Here is a 16,483-nt window from a genome sequence, read left to right as displayed (position 1 = left end):
GGAAGCAACCAAATTCTCTAATACTACAAGTTAGTTTGCTAAGAATGACCAGCTGGAGATCGACATCCCCAACACCATCACAGCCTCGCTTGTATCTGACGTCTAGCTGCTCCCTTAAATACCACAGTGAAGTATACAGATTTACATAAATACATAAATCACACAACAAACATGGTTTCAAAAACAGAACCTTTCTCACAAAGATAATATAATTAATAAAAAATAGTTACTAAAATTGAAAGCCATTCTATCCTAATATTACTTATACATTATGAGGGGCAAATAATTCACTTTTCTTTGGTAAAAAATGACATTTTGCAGTTCATTGAGCTGAAATATGGAGCTTGCTTGCTATGATTATTTTACAAAATATGTAATTTTGTGGTATTTAGTCAAAGGATGTATATGTATATAATAAGTGTTAAAGGAAGCCAATTATACTGAAACTTTTCATGGAGGTCATCCAACTCCAGTCCTTCAAAGCACTTGAAAAGACATTAAAATGTATAAGGAAGAATGCACTCACTTTCAATAAGTATTCTATAGCGGTCAATGCATTCTTAGGTGACAGAACTGTCAACACCGAACTAACGCTAAACTGATTAGTGTATGAGGTATCGTGGTCTTTAGAAAGCTATATTCCTCACGTCATAGAAAACACTACAACTGCATTTAAATGAGACAATTCATCTAACATATACTGAAGTACAATTGATGGCCTTGTGATGAAGCTGTTAAAAAGAATTGGAAAACAGACATAAGAAAAGGACAGCTTTGGACAAGCTATCAGCCCCCGCTCTTATATACTGCATTAATTTATTTAGTGGGGGGGGTAGCCAAAGTGGCATAGAATTGAAAAAGGGGGGGGGGGCAGCCAATTCCTGGAGCAAGGGTTAAGATGCTCACTCAAGGGTCCAACAGTAACATCACCCTGCCTGCTACAGGATTTGAATCCATGACCTTCTGATTACAGACACACTGCCCTAACCCACACAATCACGTACCACTCAAAACGTTCAAGTAGCACTGACAGGTGACCCACATATATCCACATTTGGAAACATCTGCTTGTGTTGGTAGCAGACCAGGAAACACCCAGCAACAATTCCCAAGTGAGGAAGATAAAAGTGAAGTTTGCAAAGTGAATATTTTGTTTATATAAAAAACTGAAACGCCTCACACCCCTAATCTTTTGTTCCTGTTTTCGTTCCCCTTTTCCCCGGGAGGGTAACATAAAACAGAAACTGTTTCTCTGTAACTCCCCAGTGTCTTATGACTCTGTTTAACAGCGAGTCATTCTTTAATTCTTTCATAAACAACTTGATACATTTAATTTACGTTTATTTCTTTAGCAGATGGTTTGGTCAAAATTGACACAAAAGTGAGGCTTGTGAGCGGAGTCAGTCAGAATCCCAGGAGCCACCGGTGTCTTGCTCACTGGTGAAATCACTCTGTCAGACACGATATTTCAACCAGCAGCCTTCCGATCACAGGTACCGAGACTCACACTGCATTTACAAATTTCTTGACTCTTGAAACTTTTAATCAACTGGGAGACAAAAGTGATGATCTGGATGTTGTTTTTTTAACCATCACACAGAGATGCTAGAGCAATTCAAACACTGTCACTCACAGTTACACTGAATCTATATTTGCATAGTCTCCCAAGTCAACATTAGGCCTTGCCCTCTGGCTCCCACCAGTGGCAGTCAACTTGGGACATAACCAGTGTTAGTGGAGCTGACCTCTGAATACCCCAACCCCCCCCTGGCCACAGCCAATCCCATAGCCCATTCTGTGGCACCCTTTTTGAAACTGGATCCAAAAGGGGAAGCAGAGGAAAATCCATTTTCTCCGGTCGCCAGTATACTCACCTGAGAGGCACCTATTGTTTTGGAACTAAATCCAGTGGGAGGATTCTGTTCCGGTGGCAGCTAAAGCTAAATAAATCCAGTGTCGTTATTTGCCAGCCTTCGTGAGCCAGATCACACAACAAAGTGCTTTACTGACTAGCCTCTTTGTTTTCTTTGATCTCCTCCGTTGCCTGCAAAGCGAGAAAGCAGTGCAGGTAGTATGGGGGAAGAAGGGACGCTAGCACAAAAAAAACCACCGTCAGCCGGGCTGAGCAAGGAACCTATTAGGAACCGTTTTCTCTGTCTGGATGGCGGCTTGGTGTCCATCGTCACTCACAAACCGCAGCGACGCCTCCAGATTGCACACAGGTTTGCTGAGGGCTGGAGAACGGGCAGAAAGAATATCGCAGATGATGTCACGAAAATCGCAGAGTGGCTGCAAACCACAGCCCCCACCCCCCGACCCTGACTTGGCCGAGTCTTTCTCCCTGGAAAAATATTGCCAGATGGGGGCAAGAGAGAAAGGAGAGGGGGAGAGAGAGGGGAAAGGATGAAGGAAAAGAGCAGGAGAGAGGAGGACAAAAAGAGGACAAGTGGAATCGAAATAATGTAGGAGAAACTGACATTCAGAAATCTCTCACGGAAGAGTTCTCGCATGTTTTTTTTATTTTTTTTGTGAAGCCCCCACCCCCCCTTCCTCTGAGTTGACAGAAGCCATCTGGCCTAGTATAAAGGATGAAGCTCGCCAGCAGCACGCCCCCAGTGGCATAACAAAGTGCCCCCCACACACACACGACACGATCCCAGAATACACGTCCGATGCCCAACGCCCCGCAACCCCCCCGCCCCCCCCCCCCCCCCCCGTGCGTCCCACCCACCACCGTCCAGCTATCCCACGCAACACAGCTGGGCTTCCACACACACATCAGGCTCCATGGTACCAGAGGAGGGATAAGATTACAGCATCAAAAGAAGTTACTTAGCGCAGCTGTACTCGGCGGCCATTTTATCATAATGAAAGCAAACAAGCTCTGCTAGTGATATCGCAGAAACATTTCGCAAACAGATGGACCCCCCCCGTCCCCACCACTGTAAACACAGGTGAGAGATATGTTACACGGTGGAGTCTGATCTGTCACCATTCAGGCTGCAATCCCTGAGAGATAAGGAACAGTCCAGTGAAATATTCTGCATGTACTGATGTATATCAAGCAGCAGTAAGGAGCAGAGTGTTAGCAGTTTTACGTTAATGTATAAGGAAACATAGCAAACACATGACTGGTAAACATGCTGTATAATGTGTGCCAGATTTCATACAGGGTCACAATCGGCAACATTTTTCATGATGGGAAAATTAAAACAATCCAGTTTCCCTCGTAATTTTGGTAAATAATATTGTCAAGGTGAGATAAGATCTCAGGGGGAATAAAAGAGGCACCAAAGTCAACGAGAATCTTTAAGGGTGTTGAGCAAAAGTTGTATAAGTTTGAGTCAAATATGTTTAAATGGTAAAAAAAAAAAAAGTTTACAAAAAATAAGAAAACAAACAGGCTTAGACCAAATCGAGGCTAAGTGTTGAAAAGTAAACCAGCTTTGAATATAAGCTAAATACATCTAAACTGGGAAAAGTGCCACAATGAGGCACAGCAAAAGCACCAGTGGCCATAATGACTTCCAAATGCCAGGGACAGAATACAGACAAAACAGCCCAAGGAGGCAACCAAAACACCCTGTTTCTAATGACGAGATGCATTTATTCTCTCTCTTACTGGTGAGACGGTACTCGTTTCCCACAAAGCGTGCTTCACTTCTGTATTTATCTATTTATTTACAACTTCCCCACTGCAGATCTCTTTTTTTTCCCCCTGCTTTACGAACCCCTTTCCAAGAAAACTAAATTCAAATTCCCCTCATTAAAAACCCCCGCAGTGACCGCAGAAAGGAACACCAAGACGACTAATGGAAAATAACGGTAAGCACCCTGAAGACAAAATAAGAGAAAAACCAATAGCTAACGAAATAATTCCAGCAGTTTAAATCAGCAGTGATATGCATTCCTGCAGAGTAAGAGCACTTTTGCTTGGCAGAGGACCTAACACACTACAATACATTAGCTTAATTTTCTCAAAATGTTAGCAAATCTATGTCAACAGTGAGCTAAAGTGCTGGGCTAAAGACAAAAAAAAAAATCAGGTTGTACTGAATAAGGTACTATACACCTTAAAAATCAATCATCCGCATCGCCCTTTATCAGCTTCCAGTATATGCTATTTTGACATCCAGCGTGAAGTGTTCCTTTGAGATAGTACGGCCCTTTTCTGCTTCCTTTTCCATCCAAAAGGAGAGCTAACTATTTCTGTGGACGTGTTAAGTGAAGGTGTCTGGGAGGAGAGTTGAAAACATAATTGGTTTCATTACAATAACCTTTGTAAAACAGCGTTTTTCATAACACAAAGACGAACTCCTCTGAATGGAGGAAGCACAAATGAAGGAAGAAAATGAGAAGGTGAGTGTCTCCGGCCGCCTGTTTCATAAAGCACAAGGTTAGGCTGGCATGGTAATGTCCGTGAGGTTTTCATTTGCAGCAGATGAATTATTCAGGGTGACCTGCCCGGCACGGAGAATGGGGGGGGCGACAAAGGATTTCTTGGAGAGATGTGCATATTTTTCTCAGTCTCTTTCCCACTGACGGACGTACAAATGTAACCAATTTGTCACTGTTTCCTGGATCCCTTCTTTCAGAGTGTATTTGTATATATCATTTGCTGTTGACTCCTGCGACAGGAAATCCCTGCACTGCATTACATATTTAACCATTGGAGCCGTTCAGTGCACAGGAAATAAGCTGCACGTTGACTTTAATCAAATACTAATGCACTGACCGTTTGTTAAGCTTCATTGCAAAGATGAATGCGTTAGGAAGTCTGCCATCACAGCAGAGCAGGTAGGATAGCAGTAAGACAGGGAATCGGTGTCAGTTCCTTTCTATCAAATACCCAGCATGCACCTGAAACGACGCCAAAAAGCTGACAAGGCAATGGAACAACAGAAGGGTTGACGTTGTTCTTCTCAGTCATGGATGGGCCACAAGACACAGATGGTGGGCCCAGTATATTTCTGTGGCAGAGTCACCACATAAATGTCAGCCATGCGGGCAAAATATTACAGGGTCGTTTGTTCATTCATTTTCTTTCTTTTTTTAAACTTAGGAACTGACTTGCCCTGTAAAGCCTTTAATCTTCATGTTAATCCTGGGAATGATTTGGGAAGATTAAGAAAGTCGAAGGGAAGGACATTTATAAAGAAGTTCCGAGGAGACTTTCAAAGAACATTTATTTATTTATTTTTATTTTCACAGACTCTTCTAGTATATGATGTGGTCACTTTGCACCCTGACAATTTAATTCCAAGTATCAAACATTTAGCGCAAGAGAAGTAATGATGGAACATGGGATTACGCAACAAAGTTTTATTTGTTCAGAGCCCAGCAAGTATGTGTACCATTTAAGGCTTCATTCATTCATTCATTCATTCATTCATTCCTTCCAGTGGGATCACACAGTAATGCTGGGTCATTTCTGGAAAGTAGGCAGCCAGTAGCAAAGTTCTTGCAATCTCCCCACAGCAGCCCTTCAAAGATGACCGAGGAGATCTTTCCGCATTAGTTCCCACAATAGACAGACCTCACCAGCTGGAATAACCTCTGAACTTAATGCAAGAATCAGATTGGACAGGATTTCAAAGCAGCACCAATGGAAGTCTTTTATGTTATGCATTTCTGTATTTTCATGTGTCTCGTTTGACCAGAATGGAATTGGCTGGCAGTTCAGTGATGCAGTTCTTTTAATACGATAGAGTAACACAACATGGCCTTCTAAAGGGTACTGTCCAGACAGCAGAGTCTGGGGACATCTGCCAAATTTAGACATCCTGTGATAAGAGACGAGTGTTTCTGACCACGGGACATAACCTCAGGTGCACCACATGCCAAAATTGCTATATATATATATATAAAACTAGATATTACCCAGATAAAATTTCCAGATACTACTCCAAGCCTACAAAATCACCATCCAAACAGGAGATACTGCCTTCTCTCCATCCCGCTGCCTGCATTTACTCCTCAAACACACCCTCAAAGATACAGACAAACATATGGACAACCTTCTCTGTCCCTCACACATTTATACTTAATTTTTCTTAAGATTTAAAACAAAGCAACAGATGAATCGTCAATTCAAACAAGCACAGATCACTTCTCTACCTTCTTTATTGAATTACTGATACGAGACCTACATACCACGGCCACATACACCCAGTCTAGACTCTCAATATAATATTGTGTGTGTGTGTGTGTGTGCGTGTGCGTGTGTGTATGCAAGAATCATCCATACACCTGTTGTCAATAACCAGTTTCCCTGGGACGCAAGGTTGGGTACATCACACAGAACTTGCAAGCCCATCCGACAGGACAGACCTAAACTAAAGGCAGTTTAAGACACATGTTCCAGTTCTTCTTGCCATTAAAATATCTCCAGTAAAATACCCAGAAGCTATAATCTACGACCTTGAAGCTGTGAGACGCTACCTCGCTGAGCCACGTGCTAGGTCTATCAGAACCGCGGAACGTTTTCATATGATGTCGCATGTCTATGAACAAGGGACCAAGGACATCGGAGCGTACCCTGTGGACATGCTGTTGAATGGCCCCTCATGTGAACGCCGGGGTGAATGCATATCGAAGGCATGCTTCGGCGTGGTTCACTAAAAGGTTATGCAAGTGGCCGGCACAGCGAGACCTTCCCCCAGAGAACACAACCCAGCACGCTCCCTCATTCTGTCCAAACAGGAAGATTAAACACTCCCCCTCCCCTCTTGATGAGCAACCTCTACAGTTGTCATGGGCACTTCTGTTGATGTCTTCGAGAGTCCAAAGTAGGAGCGACAGCTAATCGGAACCCTATCCTTTATGTACGCGACACGGCTATTAGCATCCATGGAGTAAAATGTAGCCTGAATTCAGTGTGACACTGACCTGCTATGCTTCCACATTGGCTGCTAGACACATCCATAGCCATAGTGCATTTTTCCTTGCCGCTACGAGATGTCGGGAACTGCATTGTGAAACCTCAGGCTTGGCCATGTAATAGCATTATTGATGAGCTGCTTATGGCATTAGCTAACACAGAGAGGCGAAGGCCCTTGTAGAGGAAGCTTTTATATTAGCTGGCCACCCTTGCAGTACTATGTGGTTCTGTTCCTAAGTGTTGGAAATATTACGTTCATGGAAATCCCAACTAACATTTCAAATCAGCTCCACAGCACAGCAGCAAATCACTGCATGCGAAACTAAAATTAAAAATCACAAAAAAAAGCATGCTAATTTAAAGCATTAAATACAAATATCGTAATATTTATGTCTGAAAGATGACTGATGGCCCGCAGTAATAAACTTTATCAGGGTTTAGCAGTGAAAAAAAACTACTTAAAGATCAACATATTGTGTAAATAAAGCACACATTTCTCTTTTACTTCTGCCTTTCAAAGCTTAAGCTAATTTAACAAAACATAAATGCAAATTCAAAAGCAATTTTCCACAGGTCCCCACTTCATGAAAACCCTTCGCTGTTACTTGAATACTAAGATAATCTTTCTGTGATTACGACCAAAACCCAGGTTGCCTAGCAACACACAATTAAGAAACATGCTCTGAGATCGGATTTGTGGGCCGTCCATTAACAGATGAAATTACTGGAGCAACGAACGTCGGCCCATGCAAATGAGTTTGTTGTCCTGGAAAAATGTTTGACTTGAGGTAATCGCTGCAGACAGCCTAGGAGAAGAGAGATCTGCTGTGGATTTGTGGGGGAGGCGACTCTCACAAGGACACTTTCAAAATCCTCTTCAAACCCTGGCAATGTGTCTGATACCGCACAAGCCTGTCGACAAGAGGAAATTGCTTAATGAAATCCACCACCACTCTCTCAGAATATGAGAAGTCTTCTTGAGCCTATTAGCATGTGACGGGATTCTCACGGACTACAGGAAACCGCACCATTAATGACTAAAGAACAAAAAAAGCACAGGTCTTTTTCTTGTCGGGGGAAAAGACGACCGATGAAAACGTTTTATAAACTGCTCGGTATGCAGTAATACATGCATGTTGTAGTATTGTAAATAAGTCTCATCAGAAAAATATGGAAGGTAACAAAAAAATTAAAAAATAAAGAAAAAAAATGTAAGAAACTAAGATTAAAGGCTAAAAGCCCATAAATTAACTTCCAGTGGTAGTGGAGTATTAACTGACTAAATGTAGCAGACTATTGCTTCAGTACCCAAGTATTACATTACTCTGCCCTATCTGTAACATGCAGAAGTGTCATTACAGAATGGCAACTGCTAAAAGGCAGTCGGCTACTTGCAAAGCCATTGTCACGTTTACAGGAGTGTAGCAAAATGGTAAGTGACACCATCTTTTTGTTACAGCTGCCAGGCTGGCATAGGAGCATGTAGAACCATAATAGGAAACTAATTGGTAAATATTAACTATCTTCTAAGCGCACTTGTTCATTTAATTCGCTGCCATCCATCCTGTGAGAAACAGAGTAGTCCTGACTGTAAAAGATGCGCTTTGACAATTCCCTTGAGTCTCAGATCTTTTTTTTTCCCCCTGACAGTTTATTTGGGGGAGATAAAAACACAAAAAGCAAAATTCGAATATCTGGACAGAGTAAAAGGACACCTGTTCTGATAGAGAATGGCAGGGATCACCTGCTCTCCTTTTCCAGTTCCCCTGGATTCCAGTTTTCCAGGGGAATCAAAAGCTCAGTTTTTGCCTTCACACACTCTAATAAGGATATATGGCACCAGCACCGACACAAGACTGCAGAACCAGCACCGAAAACATCTCACTATGCATGTAACCAATCGGCTGCCCTCTCAGAGGAATGACCTCACATATCAGCCTCCTGCATTTTTAATGGCCGCCCTGCCAGCGGCCTGAGGAATGCACTCGTCTTTAACGCGGTACAGAGGAATTCCGAAAGAGGTCATCTTAGCGATGCCTAATTAACTCCCCCTTTTCCGTAGTGTGTCCAGGTTTACAGCCCAGCTACATAGGAAAAAAACAGCAAAAGCACACATAAAATGGTGAATTATGATAAAAGAAAAGTCAAAGAGCTGCACTCAATAAAAAATATCTATAAAAAGACTGCACAAGTGTTTTATACCCGTGTGAAATCACTAATTAATTACTAATATACTCCTGCAATATCAAATATTACCAATATGGTATGACTATAGGATTGATCGTCCTTTTGCTTCATATATAACCACTCAATTCCAAAGTTTTTGCATTGGGACAGAGACATAAGGACGGGAAAAGTACAACCAGACAGACATGATGAAACATTGGCGCAGAGAAAACGATAAGACAGGCCACTGAATGGAACAAGATGAGGAAGAACTGCATATAGGGTTACTTGAATCAGGCGATGCCATGGTCGAGACGATAACAGGAGGTCCGGTCCGACGGCTCAGCTTCTGGTTGGGGATGTTGGCGCTCTGTGTCTGGAGGTTGGTACCAGCAGCCAGCAGGGAGTTCTCTGCCTGAGACCCAACCTTGCGCATCATCTGGGGGCTCGGCTGAAGGTTTTGTAAGGTGGACATGGGCAGCATGGTGCGGTCCCTCTTCATCAGCTCCATGGGCACCGTGTAGGTGGTGGAGTAAACCTTGGGGGGTGCGGCAGACACAGCGGTCAGGGGCTGTGGTGATACAGCATTCAGGGGCGTCAAGGCAGACACGGCGGCTGCTTGTTGGCCAGCGTACGCTGATATCGGCCGGGTTTGGGACATGGCGTTGGGAGACCCCCCTGTTCCATTTGGGTAGCATCCAGGTGAAGCGCCAGGGTAGGAGGTAGTTTCCAGGAGATGCTGAGAAGGAGCACTGTTGGGTCTTCTACCTATCATCTCCCCCATCCGGGTTGAGATGGGCTGCAGGGTGTTGGGAGGCAGAGGCATGACGTTGGGGTCAAGGCTCTGCTGTTGCAAGTAGACGTCATTGCGGTGACTGAAGCTGTTGGAGCGTGCCCGCACTGCACCCTGCACCGTGTTAGTCTCAAGAGGGCGTTTGCAACTGAGGGCAATGCGGGAAAGCACCCGAGCCTGCCCCAAGTTGGGTGCCACAGACCGTATGTCATTCTCCTCCATGACGGCCAGCATGCTGGGGGAGTCGAAGCCTTGCTGAAGCAGCAATGCGATGGTGCTTTCAGAGATGCCTTCCCTGCGTAGGAATGTCAGAAACTCTGGGTCTGCATTCTTCCTGGGATCTATCATTGCAGGAGTCCCCACTACTGCTGTCTGAGGCTGAGGTAATGCACATATGGGCGTGTTTCCAGGAGCAACAACTGGGGCATTAGGGTCAAACCCAGGGTCATACGGTACCTTCTGTGCCACCATAGACATAAAAGTCGAAGGACTCTCCTGATGCTGTGCCATTCCGCGATTTACTGTTCCATCCATTCCCTGAGAAGTCGGATCTACCATCAAGCAGGTAGCTGAAACTTGACGGGGGACAAGGGGGCAGCCATTGAGGTCACTATAGATGGAGCGAACAGAAGGAAGGGGCTCAGTCGCATACCTGGGTGAAGTTGCCTCGAGCCCATAGCGCCCTGGTGAAGCATCTCTTCCAGGTATTCTCGGACCATCTGGCATCATCTTGCCAGTAGTAGGGTCCTTGTAAATACGGCTCATCTCATGAGCCACAGGGGGAGGAAAAGGACAAGCAGGAGGAGGGGGTCGTCCCAGACCTTGATCCCATGAGGACCGGGCCCCGCTAACCACCCCATAATGCGGGGCTGATCTGCTAAGCGGTTGCAGCTCTCCACGGTAATAGCCGCGGGGGTCTTCTAGTTGTCGGGTGCCCATAACAGGGTCATGCTGGTTGTAGTCCAGAGGTGGGAGGGAGTTTCGGGAAGCCATAGCGTGCCTGTCGTAGTGGCTGTTCAGCTCAGGGACTGAACTCTTCCGCAAGGGACGCTGCTCAAACCTGTCAGGGAAGCCCTGATACGAGCAGGGCTCTCGTTTCAGATCCAGATCGGGGGGACGTACTCCGGGGGGTGGCTCGTACCACCCTCCCCCGTCACCCCCGTATGTTAGCGAGTTCCTCCTCCCCGGAATTCTGCCGCAGTGGTCGTAGCTGCTCTCCCTGTCCCCCCGCCCCTCATTACCACCGAACGTGTCCCAGCTCTGAGAGCGACCAACACCTAACTGCCTGCTGGAAGCATGCATTGGACAGAAAACAAGACGGCAGCTTTAAAGAAGGGAAAAAAGCAAGGTGTTCGCTTTCAAGTCTTCTGTTACTGTCGCATCAGAAGAATGGGAAGGAGAGGGGAAAAGGCAAAGCAGAGGGTATCGTTTTCACCTGATCTCCAGTTGTAATTTTTTTTATCCCTATCAAGTGCCTCCCCTTACAACCGCCGAGAACTAAATAATTAATCTCTGGAAATATAAGTAGATGGGGAGGAATGAAAAGGACACTGCAAACACTAACACGCAACGCACCTCGTTAAGCCAGCCTTACCACGCCATTGCGTCCCCAGTGATGGGCTCCCTGCTTATGCCGTACATCAGACAAGTACGACGTAGGAGGGGGACATAAATGAGGGGATGGAGGAGAGGGTGGGGGCTGGGCTTAATCCAGAGAGTTTATCCCTTCCTACTCTGGGACATTTTACTCACTCTGGCAATTGAAATAAGAGATTAGAGTCTAAATAAAACCGCTTAATTCCACTGCCCCCGTGACATCACTTCAGCAATCGCGCATGGCTGTGCCCCTAACTTTAAGAGTGAGGGGGCAATTCCCCTCTCACTCTTAAATTTACCTGAAGCAAATTTTAAGAGACAGCAGTTTGTGTACTCTTAGGGAGTGGCCCTGGATACTATAGGGAGGAATTTAGGTAAAGAAATTAAAACAGACCGCAAGACTTACATGAGGTCAGGTAGCAAAAATATCTAGTATGGCTGAGTACTAATCTGCCAACTGTTGCAAATGTCCTTCTGCAGAACCACAACATTATGTTTAATTCTCTATACCTTTTTTATTGTCTATCTCCTGGAGAAGTTGAATAGCAATAACCTTATTCAACTTTATCTGCTGTTATCCAAGCCCCTTCCCAAAATCCTCCCTCAACCCAAAGAGAGCTAAGAGTGCCCTAATCTGGACTTCAGAGAGAGCCTCCCTATCACACAGGAACCTAGGAGACCCGAAGACCACCCCACCAAAGGTGCAGTTATTTGGGCAGGGTGGTCTATATTCAGTTTATTCTGATATTTAATCTCCTTTTGCGAGTATCCCCACTGATTTATTCATGAAAACAGTTGTCAAACTCATTGTGTTGAGCCTTGGGCACCAACCCCTCCTCGATCCTGACAGCACTGCCTCTCATGTCACGCCATCAAGTAATGATTTGCCATCTAGTCTGCATTAAACAATCACGTAAGCCTTAAAGCCAAGATGAACAGAAACGTCCAAGTTTGTAAATCACGTTTATTCATTCAGTATCACGCAGATTAATAACTGCACAAAAGATGATAAGGTGTCTAACTTAACTTGCCGACAAAAGAAAAGAATCAAGTACAGTATATATTTGATTATTTGCACTATAACACTGATGAAAAAAGGAAAGAGAGAGAGTTCATGCCAGCCACAGGGTATTAATCTACAGATGAGAGCAACAGCTTCTCATTTTATTTCATGCTTATGAGATTAAAAAGTGTGAAAATGAAATTACATCCTTTAAAAGGCTTTAGCGAACGCTTCCAAAGAAGTACAGCAGATGTGGCAATAAACAGCCGCACTGTATGAAATCTATAAAGCAGTATATAACTACAGCTACTATATACTGCGCTCTTATTTACTACACTATAGTACTTATACTTCTATACTATATACTGCACTTTTCTATAACTATATATACTGCGTGCTTATATACTATACTATTGTACTTATAATTCTATACTATGTACTGTGCTCTTAAATACTATATACTGTGCTCTTATATACTATATTATAGTACTTATACTTCTATACTATATACTGCGCTCTTCTATAATAGTAAACTTACGCAACTGCTTAACAAATCATAAGATTCATATCCGCGATGAACAACTTTATTTAATCGACATGCAAGGATGCATAACTGATTAGGTGGGGATTGTACGTCGTATGTGACCTGGCAGTTCTTGCCCTGTGGTACATAATGTGCGGTAAAAGTAGCAGTTTGTATGCAGATACATGGTGCAGGCTGTTAACTCATGACCTTCCAGGATTCGGTGCAGCTGCCAGGGCGTTAACATAATTGAAAATTCACCACCTTCAGCGGGTCATTTTAGTCCTTTTCCGATTCTTTCTCTCCTTTTCTTATTCATATCTATTCATACCATGTACGCAGTTGGATAGTCTGTTTTCCCCCAACGCGATAACATTAATCCTCCAAGCCCTGCAAACATGGAGAAAACTGTCACCCGCAGAAAAAAAAACAAATGGGATGCAATGTGGGCAAGAACATATTAAATAATATTTAAAAGCCTTTATTAAAGTAAGCTATGTGGAACTGAGCTTTAAGTATAACGGGCAGGTACTGAACTCCTAATGAACCTGTATTAGACTACCCCGTCCAAGTACCTTGTCATACCCTTTCAAGAGTGTAACCTAATACCATAAAGGGCAGTGACTTTGAAACTTACAGAATTACCATCAAAAAAAAATATTGCCTAGAACAGCACTGGTGTGCTACAATATACCCATCTTTGCAATAAATGCCACTGCTTGAATAATTTAACTGAAATATTTCAAGTACAGAGAATAAATTCCACTATATAAAATCAAACACAGAATACTTTCATACCTCACATGCCTAGTATTCTGAAACTCAACAACAGATGTCATTTTACGTAGCTGAATGTTTCATTTATCGGTCTCAATACGGACCCGTCAGAAGCAAAACAGCTTTAAGTAAAATCAAGATCAATTATTAAAGTATCGTGGACATTTGTATCAAACAAAGTGGATTCCAAACTGCATATGTGCCAAAATAAAATCCATGCACACCAATCACAGGTTTACAATGTGAACTGGCTGACACACAAAACCACATTTTAATTACTTTTAAAATGCCTTGAAATCTAAGAAGCAGTTAAGCAAGGAAATGAGAGGACATTAAAATTAATTTATTTTTGGACTGTGCCACGTCACATTTGTCAAGCTTATTATTTAATGGCCGGTTCTAACTGGTTCATCCTACAAGTGTCTTGTCAGCTGTGAATGCACTATTAATAAGTGTGGCTTTTCTACCAGGCTAATGGCAGATAGAACTATTTTTAATAAGCCCCTTGCATCATATGTAATTCATACCCGCAAGCTCAGCCAAAATAACAATAATAATAGGCTTTAGACAGGCCTGCCTAGATGCACAAGGAAGTACACCAGAGAACAGCCATTCGCCATTTATTGCAAAATATCTTCAATTCAAATATGGTCTAGTCGTAATTTCATAAGTAAAATATAAGTGAAATATGCATGCATATATGTATGTGCATCCATAAATAGCACCAAGCTAGCCAGCTAACCATAGCTGCCAACTCTGCAAGTACAAGAATTACTAAGAGAAAACATTCATTCTCGTTTGCATTCATATCTTTGTGGGGACTCTCCACTCATTTTTATGGGAAAAACTCTAATGCCAACAATGAGGACCTTAACCCCTACCCAGCCCAAACCTTAACCACAAGTAACCAAACAAAATACACTAGGAATGCACGTCATCGTCAACTTCAATGGAATTCTCATCGCGATGAAATACTGTAAAATGATACGGTCCAGTACTTGCTGGTGTGTCCAGTAACACATGCTGGACTGCACTTCCCCTGTCTCTGGGCTGGGGGGCCAGCGGGGGGGGTTCCAAAGCAACCTGGCTGGGGCTTAATACCAAGATGATTCAGAACAGTTCATCTAATAACTGGCTGCCAGGAATGGAAGTGATCAGGACCGTAGCCTGATTTGCCCCCCCCCCCTCCTGGATGCTCAGGGATGGTGTTTGTTTCTTCACCCACACACCTCCCACGAATGATTTTGGGGTGGCACGAGATCTGCATCTGTCCGGAACTCTCCACCGCGGCCAACAAGCTGACTGAGATCACTCTTAATGGCGGCAGCATCAGGTCCTGGAACGGATGCGTTGGTGCTCGAGCCGTGCTGAGGCACAGATGGGAGGGACAGAAGGGAGAGGCGATGGAATGATGCAATCTGGAAGGATGGAGACACGGGGGCGTGTTGGCGACTCCTGTACCGCAGCTGAGGTTAAGAGTGTGGCTGGGAGAACCACTGCGAACTTTCATTTACGCTTCCTGCATCGGAGAACCACTGCGAACTTTCATTTACGCTTCCTGCATCGGGGCTGCACCACTGGATGCCGCATGGATGCGGCACGAATGTCTGCTGTAATAGCCAAGCGCGTCATCTCTGAACCCATGATCTCAACGCAAGGTTGGACATCATTTCGTAATTAAAGAGCAGGAGAGTGAAGAATGACTCTTCTTGCAGGATAACACAGACCAAAAGAACATTTCACAGATAGCAATATATAAGCCCATTCGTTATAACTTATTATTATTAAACATTTCTGTGCAAAGCAGTTTGTTAGCGAATTTTTGTGCACGCATGTAACGAAAGAATACCCAAAATGATTTGCAGAAACTACAGAAATTACTAAAAGGAAAAACACTTTTTCGGCTGACACAAAAAAAAGAAATCTGCCTGTAATTATGTACAGCGTTAAGCGAGTCATCTATTATAGGACATAAATATTGGAATTGCTTAGGCAAAACGAGGTTACGATGTTAATTTATTTTGACACTACAGGAATAATTTTGTACAATTTTATAAATAAATGCTAAGTTGTAATATACCAGTCTTGAGTAAACAGAAAATTAAAAAAAGAAAATGAAATAAAAAAATAACTAAGGTTCAGGAAAGTTCAGCTTACAAGTATAGATCTATTAAATTGTATATGAATACAGATCAGACTAACAATATGCTACAACAGCTTGGGCTTTCAAAAAGAAGAAAACGCTTAAACAAATTTGCAGAATGAAAAACAAAAGCAGTAAAGACCTCAGTTTTAATGATGTTCACATAAACCACAGGCTTGGGAAAACATATGCTTAATTTTTTTCCCCTTTGAAACCTACTAGACGAAAAAAAGCTGTAATCTTAAATGCTTCCCAGCAGTGTTCTCAAAAGCATTTTGTCCCCGCAGAGGAAAATGCTGATAAAAATCGGAAGTAAATAAACTGTAATTTTCACAAATTCTACTCGAAGGCTGTAAATTAATTCCATGCTTCAGTTCCACGTGTCGTTAAAAATGTATATTAAGCTACGGATATTTTGGATTTTCGTGAAAAATATTACTTTGCCTAATGAAGCAAAACTGAAAAATGGGATCATCTCTTTGCGGAGAGTAGCCTGTAAATTGCTTTGTTCAGAGTCTATATATAACTCTGGCTGACGTACACCTATTCAGGGCAGCCATATTGTCTAAGGTCACACGATGTGATGTTGGGTGCCTTACACA

The 16,483-nt window shown here is 43.2% G+C and overlaps 1 protein-coding gene across 5 annotated transcripts in view; it reads right to left on the bottom strand.

The window, feature by feature from the left end:
* The window catches only part of ctbp2a (C-terminal binding protein 2a), a 76,803-nt gene that overhangs the window by 21,066 nt on the left and 39,254 nt on the right, over positions 1-16,483 (bottom strand). The window contains exon 1 of one of the 5 annotated variants that reach the window (XM_049007285.1): positions 9,335-12,796. The exons of 3 other annotated variants lie outside the window; for them this stretch is intronic. In XM_049007285.1, the coding sequence (XP_048863242.1) occupies positions 9,335-11,141 (1,807 nt within the window). In that variant the 5' untranslated portion in view covers positions 11,142-12,796. Of the gene's footprint in view, positions 1-9,334; positions 12,797-16,483 lie in introns of those variants that run through there. One more of the 5 variants, XM_049007286.1, reaches the window with a different exon arrangement.

This window comes from Brienomyrus brachyistius, chromosome 3 (genome assembly GCF_023856365.1).
Source record: "Brienomyrus brachyistius isolate T26 chromosome 3, BBRACH_0.4, whole genome shotgun sequence".
NCBI lineage: Eukaryota > Metazoa > Chordata > Actinopteri > Osteoglossiformes > Mormyridae > Brienomyrus > Brienomyrus brachyistius.
Note: the sequence above shows the minus strand (reverse complement) of the source record. Positions and strands in the feature narration are given on the sequence as shown.